This window comes from Anguilla anguilla, chromosome 11 (genome assembly GCF_013347855.1).
Source record: "Anguilla anguilla isolate fAngAng1 chromosome 11, fAngAng1.pri, whole genome shotgun sequence".
NCBI lineage: Eukaryota > Metazoa > Chordata > Actinopteri > Anguilliformes > Anguillidae > Anguilla > Anguilla anguilla.
Window position 1 is genome coordinate 9,884,798 of NC_049211.1, and position 16,772 is coordinate 9,901,569.

At 49.5% G+C, this 16,772-nt stretch overlaps 1 protein-coding gene across 2 annotated transcripts in view; it reads right to left on the bottom strand.

Moving 5' to 3' along the window:
- plch2a (phospholipase C, eta 2a) overlaps positions 1-16,772 on the bottom strand; it is a 161,214-nt gene that overhangs the window by 124,697 nt on the left and 19,745 nt on the right. The window contains exon 1 of one of the 2 annotated variants that reach the window (XM_035381235.1): positions 3,501-3,710. The exons of the other annotated variant lie outside the window; for it this stretch is intronic. Within the exon in view, the coding sequence (XP_035237126.1) occupies positions 3,501-3,531 (31 nt within the window). The 5' untranslated portion in view covers positions 3,532-3,710. Of the gene's footprint in view, positions 1-3,500; positions 3,711-16,772 lie in introns of those variants that run through there. 2 annotated transcript variants of the gene reach the window in all.

The window sequence follows — 16,772 nt, forward strand, 5'->3', positions numbered from 1 at the left end:
TAAAATAACGCCCCTGACTCCACCGCCGACCGTAAGAGGAACACGAGAGGAGAGTCACGGCTAATAGAGCCCCTTTCTATTTCTAACATGGCTCCTGGCAATGTCGGTCGGACGCCATAAGGACGCCAACTAAGTGACTTGGGGACCTAATTGCTTTCGCGGGCGCAAATGTCAAAAATATATTAGAAGGCGAAAGGAGCCGGGCTCTGTGGCAGCGTGAGCCTTGCTGATTGCGAGCGGCCTTTGAGTACGAATCGGCGTGCTGCGAAACTGCTAGCAGAGAAAATAGCAGAAAGGCTTTCTTCAAAAAATCCTGTGGGCGAAACCCCGTTGTTGTCGCACTGTATTTATTGCAGCGGTGAGAGTGAGGTCCCTGGGCTCCACCCAGGGGGGCTGTGGCGGGGAGAGGGGGACTCTCTGCTCCTGAAGGAGCTGAAATCGATGCAGCGCCGCTGCCCGTTCATACGGTGGCGTGGCGGTGCTTCAGGAGGCCTGGCCCCAGCCCTCTGATGCATTACCCCACTCTCCTCCTGCCTGCGTGTGTGTGTGGCGCCTCGTTTCCACGGTCCCTCCCTGCCTGTCCTCCGCTTTCCTGTCTGCTCTGTCTGCTTTTTCGGTCACGCCCCTCTGCCCCTGCCAAATCCGGCTACCCCCCACCCCCCCACCCCCCCCCCCATCCCACTCCCAAGAGAAGGAATAAACTGTCAACATTTGGTATACATTTGCCCTGCTTTTTTTATTTCAGTGTTAACGCTTAAGCTGAACACCCCACGTTTACTGTGTTTTCAGATGGTTGTGGCACACACCCCATGCCCCCCCCCACCCCCCCCCCTCTCCTCCCCTGACTGTTGCTAATGAGCTTGTTTTGCAATGCGAACTGTGTTCAGTTCTGCGTGCATCATTTGTGCCTTCATGTCAATGGATTCACTTTTCAGGTGTGCATCCTAACGTGCCGAAACACGATGCCTGTTACTGTACCTCGAGAACCACAATGCACGCTCGCTGGGATGGGAATAGGAATCACACGGAGAAGAAGAAACACGGTTGGCTTCTGTTTATGGAATAAAAACCTTACTGTGATTCTGAACAATTTTGTGCTCCTTCAAATATCTAAATGAACCACCACAGAGCAGTCAGCATCCTCCCCCCCCCCCCCCCCCCCCCCCCCCCGCCTCCACCCTCCACTCATTAAGCTTGTAAGCCATGTTTAGTTCATGCCCAATTAATTGGTTCTTCTGAATTCAGATCCCCACTCTTGAATTTATATGAAATTGCTGTCGTTCACAAAAAAAATGTCTTTGCGCAGAAGCTGTGCAACATGCCACATGCAATTTAAGTGATTTAATTTCAGTGCGCCGCACTGGCATACAACCACTGTCATTAAAAAATACTGTTTTCATTCCTTTTCAGAATGAGCAACCACTTGAAAGGGTCTGCTTGTGGGTACAGAAATGAGGCTGAACTGTTGGGCTGAGCGCTGCTTTCTGCCTGCAGTGCTGTATCTGCGCAAGCCCCTGCCTCTCAGACGCCTCCCCTGGCACTGCTGCAAGGGCTCAGCCTCAAGGCACCACCAGCCCCCCTGTGCTGGGAGGCACGGTCCTGTCTGCGGCTTTCTCTCTCTCTCTATCTCTCAGTCTCTCTCTTTCTCTCAGTCTCTCTCTCTCACCGCATCTTTCTCTCTCTCTCTCTCTCTCTCTCTCTCTCTCTCTCTCTCTCTCTCTCACCGCATCTTTCTCTCTCTCTCTCTCTCTCTCTCTCTCTCAGTCTCTCTCTCTCTCTCTCTCTCAGCCTCTCTCTCTCACCGCATCTTTCTCTCTCTCTCTCTCTCTCTCTCTCTCTCTCTCTCACCACAGCTTTCTGTCTCTTTCTGCTTGTCTGTCTCTCTCTCTTTCTCTTTGACTATTTGTCTATCGGGGTCTCCTTCCATCTCTGTTTGTCTCTCTATATGTCTCTCTCTGTCTCTGTACCTGTCTTTATCTCTCTCTCTCTTTATCTCTTTATCGCTCTCTGTTTCTCTCTCTCTCTCGCTCTCTCTCTCTCTCTCATTCTTTCTCTAAAGTTCATTACTAATCACTCCCTTTGGCTGCCCGCCCAGTGTAGGCAATATTTGGGAGCTGTCTAGCGCCCGGCACACGCTCCTGCCTTCTCCGTGATGCAGCGCGGGGGGGGGGGGGGGGGGTACGAGGGGGTGACACGGGACCATCCCTCCTCGCCAAGCCGGCGCGTAAATGACAAACGCATCAGCGCGGTGCGTAACAGGCCGGTGCCTGATGTGACGCCTCCTCCGACTCCGCAGGGCTCTACACTGTGGACCGGACTCCACACAGTGGACCGGACTCCACACAGTGGACCGGACTCCGCACAGTGGACCAGACTCCACACAGTGGACCAGACTCCGCACAGTGGACCAGACTCCACACAGTGGACCGGACTCCACACAGTGGACCAGACTCCACACAGTGGACCAGACTCCGCACAGTGGACCAGACTCCACACAGTGGACCGGACTCCACACAGTGGACCAGACTCCACACAGTGGACCGGACTCCACACGGTGGACCGGACTCCACACAGTGGACCAGACTCCCCACGGTGGACCAGACTCCACACGGTGGACCAGACTCCGCACAGTGGACCAGACTCCACACGGTGGACCAGACTCCGCACAGTGGACCAGACTCCACACGGTGGACCAGACTCCACACGGTGGACCAGACTCCGCACAGTGGACCAGACTCCACACGGTGGACCAGACTCCACACAGTGGACCAGACTCCACACGGTGGACCAGACTCCACACGGGCGAGACTCAGATCAGCTCTAACGCACGGTGCACAAAACGGCAACGGCCCCCCCCGGTAATCTTATGCCTTCAGGCGCATTAGCAGTCCCGTCCGATTGAGACATGCAGTAAATCCAGCGGAGTGGTCTCGTGCGCCTTAATTGAGTCGGCTCCCCGGGCTCCACGGGCTCCACGGGCTCCAGGGGCTCCAGGGGCTCCAGGGGCTCCAGGGGCTCCCCGGGCTCCAGGGGAGCAGAGCAGGTGGTTGCCAAGTAGCCGCGCTCACTCTGTTGCATTCGCCGTTTAACTGAAAGAGCGCCCAGCTCACACTGCCCAGTAAAGGACTTTTCTTTCATCTTTAGCCATTGGCTGTGTGCCACTGTCTTTCAGCATGCCCCTGTCACTCTTTCTCTCTCTCTCACACACACACATACACACACACACACACTGGTGACCCAGTGCGCCACCCTGACCTGCCGATTGAGGTCGCGGAGCAGGCAGCCCGTTAAAGCCCGTGGGCAGACAGCGGCGGCACAGGAAACTCACATCAAAGGAAAGAGACCGAGAAAAACGAAACAAAGACTCTCGCCACTTTGAGAAAGATGCACAAGCGAAGAGCAAATTTTAAAAAATTAAAAGAAAAAAAAAAACAGCACAAATGAGAGTGGAGACAATACGACGGAGGCTGGAGGAAGAGAAACATGCGGGAGGAACGTACTGTGCTTCTCGGGCAGCCCTCTCAGCTCCATGCCTGCCTGACTGACTGCGCGCCGGAGCAGCTGGAGCAGCTGGAGCAGCCGGAGCAGCCGGAGCAGCTGGGGCAGCTGGAAACCGTGGAGACGGAGAGGAGCAGGTCCTGCCAGCGGGCTAGAGTCGCACTGACTGAGGAGCGCTGCGCTCCTCCTCCTCCTCAACACCTCGGCTTCAGCGAGAGCGTGTGAGAGAGAGAGAGAGAGAGAGAGAGAGAGAGAGAGAGCGCTCGCACACGTGTGCGCCTGTGTGTGTGAGTGTGTGTGTGTGTGTGTGTGTGCATGCGCGCATGGATGGGAGGGAGGGAGAGAGAGAGAGAGGGAGGGAGGGAGAGAGAGAAAGAGAGAAAGGGAGGGAGACAGAGACAGAGAGAGAGGGAGAGACAGACAGAGACAGAGAGAGAGAAAGATGCAGGGAGGGAAGAAAGGGGGGATTATGTGCTTATACGTTAGACCATTATTAACTGGACCGCGGCGCAGCCCCACATTAGCCAGCCTATTTATCTGCTCTTATTTCCAGGTCTCCGTGCTGCAGCCGCACTCCGATGCTCTGATCCCCGGCAGCAGCCCTTCGGCTGGGGAGCGGCACGGAGCTGAAGGTGTGATAACAGGCAGCCGGTAAACAGAGAGCAGGTGTGGGGGGGGGGATCCTCTATTAGGGAATTATTCTCGGGCACTTTCGGCAGCAGAGATAAATTTGACAGAGGCTCCCGGCGCATCACGGAGCGGCTATCTGTTCCCGGAGCAGGCTGATCCATCCCGCCGCTAACAGGCTTCCCTCGCGCGGCACCCCTGCCCTCTGTGTTCTCGCCCTCCGCTCGTACGCCACGCCACGCCGCGCCGCGTTTGGGCTGATCGCTGCCCGGGCCAGATCAATAAAGATTGTGCTCAAAACAAGGTCGACCCATTTTTTTTTTTTTTTTTTTGGGGGGACAAATTTGTATTTGTCGTACACTTGCTCTGCTCTCTGGAGCGTGATATTAGCAGAGGGCGTACCTATGTGTGCACGCGTGTATGTGTGCGTGCACACACATGCACACACACACACACAGGAATGCTTATAGCATTTGTGCCCACAGAGACCAATATACATTCTGTATATAAATCTTATTGCTATTGTGTTTTTTTTGGCACTAGAAAGGTTGCAAATGGACTTTTTCCAAGTCAAATCTCAATAAATGTAAAAAGTGAAACAGAAAAAATAAGAAAAGATTTTAAAAAATTAGGCATCAGCAAGCGAAATGTGGTTTAGCTCAGCCACTGCCGTGTCCGGTTATTTACACTGATCAGGGCACGGGGGGGGGGTCACTGCCTGGAAATTGGGAGCTGTATGAGCGAGACCAAACAATGTAGGACTCGCCTGGGCTTACAGCTTTCTACGACATATCAATCATCACGTTCCATGATTGGCTGTGACAGTGTGTGTGTGTCTGTGTGTGTGTGGGTGTGTGTGTGAATGGAAGCATATTTTAGACCCAGAAGAAGGAAAGCATGGGTTGACACATTCACACTAACAGCATGCAGTAATAATGTCTTTCTACACTCGGAGTGTTGTCTTTCAGAAAAATGGAAAGCCTCAATCTTCATTCCGGGTCTTCATGATAGAATCTCATTAGCCCAGCCTGATATCCCCATATCTGAACACCTCAGACACCCAATCAAGCTTTTCATCCGAAAGGTGAACCCACACAAGGATTTCATTATGGAGTTTGCTCAAAGGACATGTCACTTATGAATAACCACCAGCTGAGTTACGTGACAGAGGCAGTCATGAGTTTGGGAAGACACTATCTGCAATGCAGTTTATATATATATATATATATATATATATATATATATATATATGCCTCACACAGACAGATAATTGGAAAGGGTTAGGCTATAATGAGAAGGCGTGCGCTTCTGGGAGGTGGGCACAAGCACTGGGCGTGGCCTCCCCCTGATGACATCACAAAGGGGAGCTGCATGACCACGCCTTGCCGTGAACAGGGCTCCACCCCTCCCTCGCGCTACAGCGTTTCAGGGGAGGAGGGTCGACGACGGAGAACCATCCGCGCTACGAACGCGTCGGGGTTTTAGCGGAGCGCTACACGGGGGAAGCGAGAGCGCGCGAGCTTCCTGTTTAAAACGCGAGGAAGGATCAGCCGTCCGAGGCTGCCGCGGGGTTAAGATCAGGAGAACAATAGCGCGCCACCGCACGTGACCGAGCGCGCTCCGTCCCGCCGCGTAATTGCCCCGGCCGCGTTTTCCGCCGGCTCGTTATCTGTCCGAGACAATTAGCGCTAATAGCACCTCTGGAAAACCCGAACAGCACGAGCCCGGCGTATAAAAAACGCGACTGATAGGAACGCCATGAATAATGCAGGAGAGACAGAGGCACGGGCGCGTATGTGTGTGGAGGCTACAACAGGTATTTCAGCGCGTTTAAACAAAGAGACCCAGGAACAGACGATGCCAGAAGAAGAAGAAGAAGAAGAAGAACCTAGAATCCTGCCAGTTTCCTTACAACACTCCGGAATTTCTCTGCAGAGCCGGTGTCATGTGACACTGATCTGGGATGAGCAGCAGCACATGTGCCACAGCCCTCTGCGCTGGTTCAGTAGCTTATCCAGAATACGCACCCCCATGCCCTCCCCCCACCCCGGCAACTGGCGGCAGTCACGAACAGCATAAGGGCTTTGGGGTGGGGGGGGGGGGGCGGACTGGCACTCAGCAGACAGGGGAGGACCTGAGAGAATGGGTTTAATGATCACCTGCAACCGCTTCATTTACTTATTTATTTTTCCTTTATGTTACCAGGGGAAAAACCCATTGAGTCTGTAATCTCTTTTACAAGGAGGACCTGGTGTAGAAGTTACACGTTTCTAATTCGCTTCTCGTTACTGCTGATTGGGACATCAATAAATGTCATTCAGTAAGTCATTCAGAAAGGCAGAAAATTTTGAGTACTAATTGTGTTTGGGCTGCTTGCCACACCAGCTCTGGGGATACTATCTGTTTGGATCGCTATCTTATTCACTCTTCCTGTTTTTCGCAATATTAAATTATATATGCCTGGCGCCTCCTGTAAAATGACAAACTCGACAGGGACTCCATAATTCCAAAACACAAAAATAACATTAATACGAGAGGAAATGGACAACAAGACAAGAGAGCTTTCAGGAAGAATGTATGGACCAATCAAAATGGAGCGAAGTAGAAGGCTATTTGACAAGCGGAGTGACACACCTGCATATAAAAGAGGCAGTAGCACAGCCTGTTTCTGAGCAACTGGGGGTCTGCAAGTACCGGTTAGCCCCCCTGCGCTTGGAGAAATGGTCCTCTCTGTCTCTCTGTCTAACTGTTTCCTTTTGTTAAATGACAGTTGGAAAGTGGTGATACTATGTTCATCTCTGTAATGTGCTAATGATCTGTAAATAATTAGCACATTTTTCCAAAATTGGCACAAACATAATTTTCTTTTCTGTGAGAAATGACTATGAAGTGTAACTTGACTTTAAATGATACTATATTAAGTAAAGACTGATCGATTTATTGATTGATGATTGGGTGATTGAACTGGGTGTCACTTGAAAAATTGATTTAAATTTCCAATCACTCACGCAATCAGCACTCAGTTTTTTTTTTGCCATATAGACAAACAAGACAAATATACACACAAGACAAAAAGGGAAAGCACACCCCCAAAAGGTTTTCTCTGCCCTCCATATTTCCTTATTTCAGAAATGGAAGCAGACCCATTTTTTCAAAGGAGCATAGTGAAGAATTCAATTCACTAATTTCAGTTAATCTAACAGATCAAGAGCTTCCGAAAGCATCATTTTATCCTCTGAACACTTCCTGCTCACAAGCCAATAAATACTTAATTATCTTCCTTTCCTCAACAACTACAACATTATCTGCAACCAGTACCATATATAACTGGCAAACATGATCCTTTACAATTTAGCCATTTAGCAGAAGCTTTTAGCCAAAGTGACTGACAAAGGTGAATTTCACATGGAAAGAAAACACCATGAGAGTCTGAGATAGACAAAGCTACACTCGTACAACAGCTACCGTCAAAGCGCACGCATCAAGACCTGTGAGACAAATGGAGAAATAGGTCTTTTTTATTTTAATTTAAAAAGAAACACTGAGGTGTCCTTTGAAACTGTGGGTCTGTAAGTCTGTGGAAGACTGTTCACCAATCAGGCGATGAGAGCAGAGAAGAGGCGGGGCCAGGAGAGAGCCTAAAGAGAGGGGACAGCTTGCTGGTGGGGGGGGTGCTGAAGGTAGAGGTCAGGTTGGAGTGCACGGTGTTATCGCTGTCTGAGGACAGGAGAAGTGCCATTCACAGCTTCGTATGCGGACCTGAGAGGCCAGTGACGGGTGTCCGAGAGCAGCCTGGCAAGTGCCGATTTCGCCAGGTTGAAGGCAAGGTGGGCAGAAGCATTGCGGAGCAGCCGCGGCGGCCTGACGGATTGGGCGAGCTGAGCGGGAGTTAATACGTGACCGTGCGTGTCAGAGGGACAAAACGAGAAAAAGAGTCGAGTGTCATTGCTATGCTATGATTCGCCACGAGCAGAAGTACCTGGACCAAGCGATTTAGGGTGAAGAGAGAAGAGGAGAGGACCAATCACAGAGCCCTGAGGGACACCAGTCAAGAGGGGGCGGGGGGAGGAGACAGATCTCCTCCAGCTCACCTGGTAGTAAGACATGAATAAGAGCATTCAAGGGTGGAGCTTGAGATTCCCATCTCTGCATGAGGTGAGAGCAGCAGTTGGCAGTATTGAATGCAGCAGACAAGCGAAAAAGACAGTGAAAATCCAAAGTAAAGGATAAAAACTAAAGCAAAGCAATTCCATCCCTGTCCTCTGTCTAATTTACAGGGCCTCTTCTCTGAAGAAAATGGGAAATGGCTTGGCAGGACAGGCCTAGCTTTCACAAATCAACCGTGTAAACGGGCCATCTGCTTAGCCAACTCTGTGCTTGATATCTCCAATCAAACAGTCCCCCTGGGTTTTTCTTGTGCTGATGGAATGGGTCCGTGATCCCGAGCTCCAAGAGCTGGATAAAGATAAAACTGAGAGCGGAGGGGTTTGCTGGTGATATTTATCAGAGCGGTATTCTGTGCTTTAAGGAGAACTCAGCCAGCTCCTTTACGCCTCACAATGACTGATACATCTTCTGAGGTCTGAGAGGAAGACAAGCAGTGGCCAGACACTCAAGCTTCACTAGTAAAATGACAGGCAAGTAGTTAGAAGCAAGCCCACCGATCCACACATCGCAAGTGCAGTGGGACCAGACGAGAGGGAATGGGTGTGGATCCCCCTGAGAGCTCAAAACCTGGACTGCAGGGTCCATACAGGGACACACATGCTCAGATCAGGTTACCACCAGGCCGGCCCACCCCACGCTCTCTTCGGCCCGGTGGAGAATTTGGTTGGCTCCTGGACCCTGAGGAGGGCGGAGCCATGGAAACTCTCCTCTGTGAGGGGCCTGAAGACTTGTGTCTTGGACACCTTGGCTTTGGCTGGAACAGTGAGCAGGCCTTCTCTCTCACACTCATCTTGCTCTAACATCTGATAAGGTCCAGCTTCTTTTTTTTGTTTTCATAAAACCCCAGCTTCTTTACTGTTGCTTGTTTAATGTATTTTAATGCCCATTTGGGTAATTTTGTTCTCATTTGTATAAACGATGCAAAGCTAGCGGAGCTAGTTCGAGCAGACGACTGGAGAAGTGCCAAATCGCCTTCAGGGAACATGATGCTTATGCCTTCATGGGAGGGCTATTTAAATCACCAACCTCACCTGTTCGTGCCATTCGTTCATACCCTTGCTTGACTTGCCCTGCTTACCTCTGTATTTTTTACTTTCAGAAAAGTTTTTGCGCTCGCACCACCACCCCAGCATCCATCTGCAGTATGATCCCAATGTGTGTGTGGGGGGGGGGGGGGGGGGGGAGTGTAGAGGGGTGGTGCACTGGTCACTCACTGTTATTATTTTGGTTGGCTTGTGTGAACAGGGACTGATAAGAGGTGGAGCCTTGACACCGAGATTGCATTCACACTAAATATCAAATAAACTATTGTTTCATTCAATAGTGAGTTGTCTGACTGAACTTAGATTAATATCTAATGGAGTGGATGACAGGTTGTGAACCGGTTCTGCACTTCTGACACGCGCTGTCTTTCTTGGGGCTACACCCTCCAGGGAATTATCGCACTTTGTTCCCCGATCTCTGCACCTGTGTTTTTGCATTATGCCCCTCTGGAGAGGAGCGTCTGCTCAACGTGAGGCGAAGTCTGCAGCACCGCGTGTGCATGATCTTGCAAAACAAAGGAAACTGATTTTCATATTTATCTTATTTATCATATTCATCTCTTTATTCATGTCTATGCCGAAAGTACACTGCTTTGGAAAATGTCAATGGTGTTTAAAATGGCAGCCTTTTCTGTAAACTTCTATCACGGAAGAACATCACTTGTATTCAGGTTAATGCACCAGATACCACATTCATGGCCACTGAAGAATAATTACATGAAAGTAAATGAGTTCGGTGCTTAATTACATAGCAATTATTTTTTACATATATACCTAAAGGCACGGATGATGAAAGCAAGAGTAATCATCCAAAACCACATTTTTCAAAAATGCAGGAAAAGAAATTGTACATTTTAAAACTAGATTCATCTCAATTCCTGGAGTTTAAATTCCTTATATATTTGGGTTCCTTGAAAAATGAAATAATGCCACACAGAATCAGCGAGAGCCTTTTCTATATTATAAGTTTCTGAGAATGGTTTCCCTTTATGATTCCCTAGGTTCATGATAGTAGCAAAATATAGGCTAGTGCAAGGGGAGTACACAATGTGTACAGCCAAGGCCTTGCATGTCAGAAATACTACAACCATATGAATACCAAATAATTCATAATAAATAATTTATTATGCCTTCATGTGAATAAATATTGCTGTCCTTGTAAAAAAACTGCATATATTTTCCCCACAAAGCTGGAGATCCTTGATCTTTTGGCCTTCTCCTATTACAATTTGTAATCTTTTTTTAAAACACGAATCATCTTCTTGGGGAGGAATCACACAGCAGAAGTCAGGACAGGCTGCTCTAAGCCTGGATAACACGGAAACGTGTCTCAGGGTTTAGCTATTTTTCACAAGTCTGGCAGGCCAGTCTTCACACTTTCTCCAGTTTTCCCAGGAAATAAGTACCACATCAAAGAATATTACCCTGTCGCTCATTCATACTGAAAAAACATGTATTTTCATCCCTGAAATTTTCTTTTTGGTTGAATATGGTCCCAAGGACAGTCTTCGGAAAGAAATAATCACCCTGTCGATGACATCTTCCCTCAATCATTTTTTAAATCACCATCCAGGACGTTATTATACATAAGATACATAGAGAACACAGGCCATAGATAATAACATGATATCTTCTGGAACAGAAATGTCATATAAGGATGGTGTTTAAATATATAAATCAATACCATATGCCTCAAATGTTCAGTCGATAATGGGTTCATGGTATCAGATGGTATATGTACATGGGCAGGCAGAAGACCTTATCTGCCAAATGGAATGGTCACATGTTCCATGTTCAGCCATACATTTAAATTAAACTTGGATCTTACGTCATATCCACATATACAGCATGACAACAGCGAAAGAGAGACAGCCTGAATTTGCCGAAAAGCCACGGTCAAAAGCAAAGCCGCCTGTGCTTAATTGAGCTCCTGCATTGGAGGACACAATGCGGAGGGGGAAGCAAGTAGCGAGGAAAACAAATGCGCTCTTCAACAAAGTGATCCCGTGAGATTCCCCTGACCTGTATTATAAAAATACTTCAGCTGGAAGAAAAAAAAAAAAAAAAAAAAAAAACCAAGCATTTCATAGAGGACCGTGAGCCCAATACAAATCTACATGAATAGTTGGAAACACGCGTCGCCCCCCACGCCCGTTCAAATATTATAATTATTACTTTATTTATATACATTTATTTTTTTGGCAGCACTGAAAAAACGGCTAGTTTTCCTTTTCATATCACGATTAAAAAATCAAGGTAAATATAGATGTGGAGGTCTATGGTGACGGGCCTTGATACTGCCGTGGTGGATTCCCACTTCATCGACAACGGAGCTCATTTCCATTCAAAGGGTTTCCTTTGGCCGTTTATTTGAACACATCATTAAAACGAGCCAAGGACCGAATGAAGACGCGGTCGCTCGCTTATTTAAGGCACGACGGTCCGAGACTCGCGAAGCGCAGAGGCAGCGGAAGAAGAGCGTTGGCTCCACCCACAGGTATACACAGCCTGTGTCCCGCCGACCCGCTCCGCATGCATTATTCATGGTTACGGCGGTAATGCGTTTCTCTCATGTAGAGTTTTCATTGCAGTTTAATTTTGCTCCCAGGTCCTGTATAATGCAGCGGCGTAGCTGTTTCGCTAACTGTCTGCTGCTGTGGCTGCACTTTATATTTCCGCATAATGGTTCCCCCCACCCCCGTAGCTTTCTCGCCCATTTGATGCTTTAACATTATCACAATACAGACAGTGTGAAATATCAACTCAGTCAATCAAGCCACCCACCCCCCACCCACACCCCCACCCCTATTTTTCCTGAAGTCGCTGTCTGGTCCATCCGTCTTTCTGTCTTCCATTCATCTATCATGCAACTGTTCATCGGTGCTCCGCATCAATCAATCTCTCCACCTTCGCTGCTTATATATACACCCCTTCTGTTTTTCTCCACGGGGCAGTGCATCCATCTTTCCCCCACGGACCGACCCATCAACCCATCCGCCTCCTGGCCCCTGCGGAGGTGTGTCACTCCGAGACACCAGGGGGAGCCACTGAGTCTTCTCGCTCGTCCTAATCCACGAAACCGGCAGGCGTGGCGGTGAAATGCAAGGCTTTCAGAAGGAGAGGAAGAGGGAGCAGTCACTGAAGAGGACACTAAGGTGCAGGGGAGATACGGGCACCTTCGGGCCTCCTCCATCCTGCGGCACGCCTCGGTCCCTGCCCGTATGGACCAGCGCTACTATGCGATGCAGAGCAGGCGTCCGTGTTCAGCAAACAGCTCAGGGAACGAATTAGAGCCCTCTGCAAGCGGAGGGCATTTGCTCGTGTTGTTTGCTTGTTATCATTAGAAATGTGGCCATGAATATTTCAGCTGCCGTACCCTCAGCGAAGGCTGCACACCCCACTCGTCCTCTAATGGCTTCATACCTGTGCGTAATTAGCTTCTGCTATGCACACGCATGCTTACCCAGCCACCCACATGCTGTCATACACACACACACACACACAAACACAAACACATGTGCATGCGCGCGCACACACACGCACACACGCACGTACGCTAACACAAACATACACACACGCCAACACGCTCACACACACTCACAAACACACACACGTACGTTACCGCGCTCACACGCACACCAGTGCACACACACGCTAACAGACACATGCTAACACACACTTGCACATACCCTAATACACACACACGCTAACACACAAACACACACACACACTTAATATCAGAGCAGCAGGGTATAAATATAAAAGAAGTCAGCTGGTCCTAACCAGCTGTCGTAAAAAGCCTCGTTCATGAATGTGTCTGTGCTTCATGTGAGAGAATGCAGCAAAAAGAAAGAAAAAAAAGTCTTTATTTCCTCCTGGAGGAAAAGGAGCCAAAGAATGGAGAGAGGAGATTCCATTACGCTGAGCTCCTCCTGCGATCGCCTCCCTACCCCGCCTGCTGCAGAGGCTTGCGCTGGAGCCAGGGAGAAGAGAGCAGAAACACATTTTTTTTTTTTTTTTTGGTTTCTTTTATCAAGCCTGATCAAGGCTGAGACGCGAGCGGGTGTCAAACGAGGCTTTCTCCCGCAGCCGCCCAAAAAAGAAGAAGAAGAAGAAAGGAGAACAAAGGGGAGAGAAAGCCCCTACTTTTACTCGCTATCAAAAGGAAAAATCGCATCCTTTTACAGGTGCGTTTTTCTCTCCGCTCAGATTGGCCCGTTTCTCCATTTTCAAAGCAAAGAGATGATGCTTCCCAGGCATTAGGGATATGAGGTCATAAATAGAACTGAGGGAGGGCTTGCTGTGCTTCACAGCGCAATCCCACAACCCCCTGCAGCCTAATATTCAATGAAAAATTTGTATTGCGACATCACATCTCCTAATAAAAAAAATATCTTTACAGGGGGGGTTTTAGTACTCTATTAAAATGAAGGCACGTTTGGGTGTGGACATTATACTGCCCAGAGTTCCTCAGCCTCTCCCTCGTAAGTCTCAAGTCTCGCGGCCGAGCTGTCACTGTGTGTGACGCAGGTTAGCACAGGCTGTTCAGCTGGGCTCATCCATCCGCAGAGTCTCTCCTCCGAGAGATGCTCTCTTTCCCTCTCTCCTCTCTCCTCACTCTCTCATTGTCTCGCTCCCTCCCTCTCTCTCTCATTCTCTCTCTCTCTGTCTGTCTCTCTCTCTCGCTCTCCCCCTCTCTGTTTCTCTCTCTCTCCCTCTCCCCTCTCTCTTTATCTCTCTCTCCCTCTCTCTTTCTCTGTCTATGTCCCCCCCCTCCCTCTTTCTCTTTCTCTCTCACTCTCATTCTCTCTCTCTGTCCCTCTCTCTCTCTCTCTCTTTCTCTGTACCTCTCTCTCCCTCTCCACTCTCTCTCTCTCTCCACACCCCACATCTGCTGGCTCACGCACAGCGTAGGCCCTGTGGTCTCAGAGGACCAGTTATCACCGAGGGGCTGTCAGACAACACCCCTCACCCACAACACAAACAGAAGCCTCAACGCCGTTCCCTCCCCAACGCCGTTCCCTCCCCAACGCCGGTCCCTCCTCAACGCCGGTCCCTCCCGGCGCTGCTCTCTCACTCCTGGCCTCCCGTCTCACCGCAACACTGCCTGTTACTTTCGCGGCTAATATTAGCTCTACCGCGGGCTAGCCAGGAACGGGGGCTGCTCCCGCGCATGTGTGCGGGGGTTGGGTCGCGTGCCCTGGCTGATCCATAAGAGCGATGACTGCTTTGTCACATTTGCCACCAAACAAAATTCCCCCGCCCCCCCCCTTCAAAGATAAGGGTCCAATCAGCTTCTCCGTATATATTTTGGATTTTGCATGTGGTAGAAATTTTTATGACTCACATTGAGCAATAACTAAAAAAAAAATAAATAAAAAGTAGCAATAATTATCCCCTTGGTTTGTGTATTCTGTGACATTAATGTGAGGACCGCCTCGCCGTGAGCAGAGAGAAGCAGCAGAACGGGACAGAATCTGCTGAGCAGGCAGCACACGCGTGGGCTTCAAATATTAACGCGGCTTTTCGCACGGCGTGCTTTCTCGCGCGGCGTGCTTTCTCAGCGGCGCACAGAGCGATTAACCCCGAGCCCCGCCCCCGGTTTAGCGCCACCGCTCCGGACCTAGAGGAGAAATTAATCACCGCCGCGAAGGGCGAGGACTCGGAGAGGCCGTGCAATTAACTGCTCACCTAATTGACTTGTTCATTACAAAAAAACACGCGTGCATAAATTTTCTCGTCCGGGTCTTCAGAAACAAATTAATTAGCCACCCCCACTCGCCCGCCAAGCCCCGCCTCCGTCACGATGACAGAAATAAAAGAGATAAAATATTTTAACGGGAATCATAAGCTTATCTGAGATGTGCACTGCACAATGCCTCGCTCGATGCCTCTCGCCCACTGGAGAGAACAGAGGCCAACTGTGCCCTCTACTGGACAATCACCACCAGAAATCTGCACAGGCCCCCACAAAAAAGGTAGTCAGCCAAAAGAGAGGAAGGAATAATTACTAGGATAAAATACGATTGCCCGTGTATATATTCATGTGCTGCCTAGATGACTAAGTTCTTCTATTCCCTATATTTAATGAGTGTGAGATTGGAAGTGACCCTGTAGCTGCCATGTGGACAAAGGGCGGGAGAGAGAGGCGAGAGCGAGCGACGTCGCCGGTCATATCGGGTCATTCTTCCACCTGACCTTTTGTCACACACCGAATTCCGGGCGGAGGAGAGGGGCTGCTGGGTAATACTCACGAGAGATGGAATGCGTGCGATTTTACTTCTTGCCCGAGGTGACATCCGATAAGCCTGAGACCCACATGCAGGCAGAGGGCTAAAGTTGCGAGGTGCGTGGCCCGTTTACATTAGGAATGCGAGGAAATGACCCATAATGCCGCACAAGAATAAATGTCACAAACATCTCATCTGTACAGGAGAGATTGCTTCGATTGAGGAGGGGGGGGGGGGGTAATTCTGCGGATATCAAAGGAAATGAAATATAATCTACATTGCTTAGATCATGACAGCAATATTAAAAAGAAGAAAAACAGCACACAAAGCAATCTTCCTTTCAGAAGAAAAACGATGAACCATGATTCAAATGGCAAAGCTGGAACAGAGCTCCCCGTCTCATAAAGATACAATTTCCCCCACCCTTCCTCTGCCAGAACGTTTGAAATGTCCGTAAAGGATTGCCTTAATAAACATGCACACACACACGCACATGCATGCACACACATGCACACGCACGCGCACACACAAACACACACATAGAACACACGCACACACACACACACACAGGCTATAACAGCACACAACGTAAAGGTGCCGCAACTGCCCCACAAGAGCTAAAGCTGTTAGCCAATGGCAGGCCGGCATTGACGCGAACCTTTCTTTTCCACACGGTTCAGATATGCACCGAAAGCCAGGTGAGACAAGCATAAGAATTCCACTCTCCTCCGAAATCAATGTATGTTTTCTGCGGAATAATCGGCAGGATATTACAACTAGCATTCCTCCGTGAAACCGCTGTGTCTGTCTGTCGCCTTGCGTGCGCTTCCGTGTACCCAGCGGACATTCACACAATGGAAACGGGCCCCACCGCGTCACACCGACCAATGAAAACTACGAGATTCCGAAGGTTTTATCGTCCCCTACGCGCACACGCGCCCCGCGATGAAGTCGATCTCTGCACTGGGCACGTGCAGACGCCACGACACGAGAACAAGCGCGGCCGCGGACGGAGAGATCGTGAGGTGAAGGCCAAAAAAACGGGCCGGGGAATCGCCAGGAGAGCAGGGGAGAAAATTGGCCCGCTCTGTCCAGCTGGATTGCATTTGCCTCCCTCTGCCCAGACAAGTAATTACCAATAATTGCCTGCTCCTGTGGCTCCAGAGCAGATGTTTGCTTTAATAAATGCATGAGAACCAGAGACAGT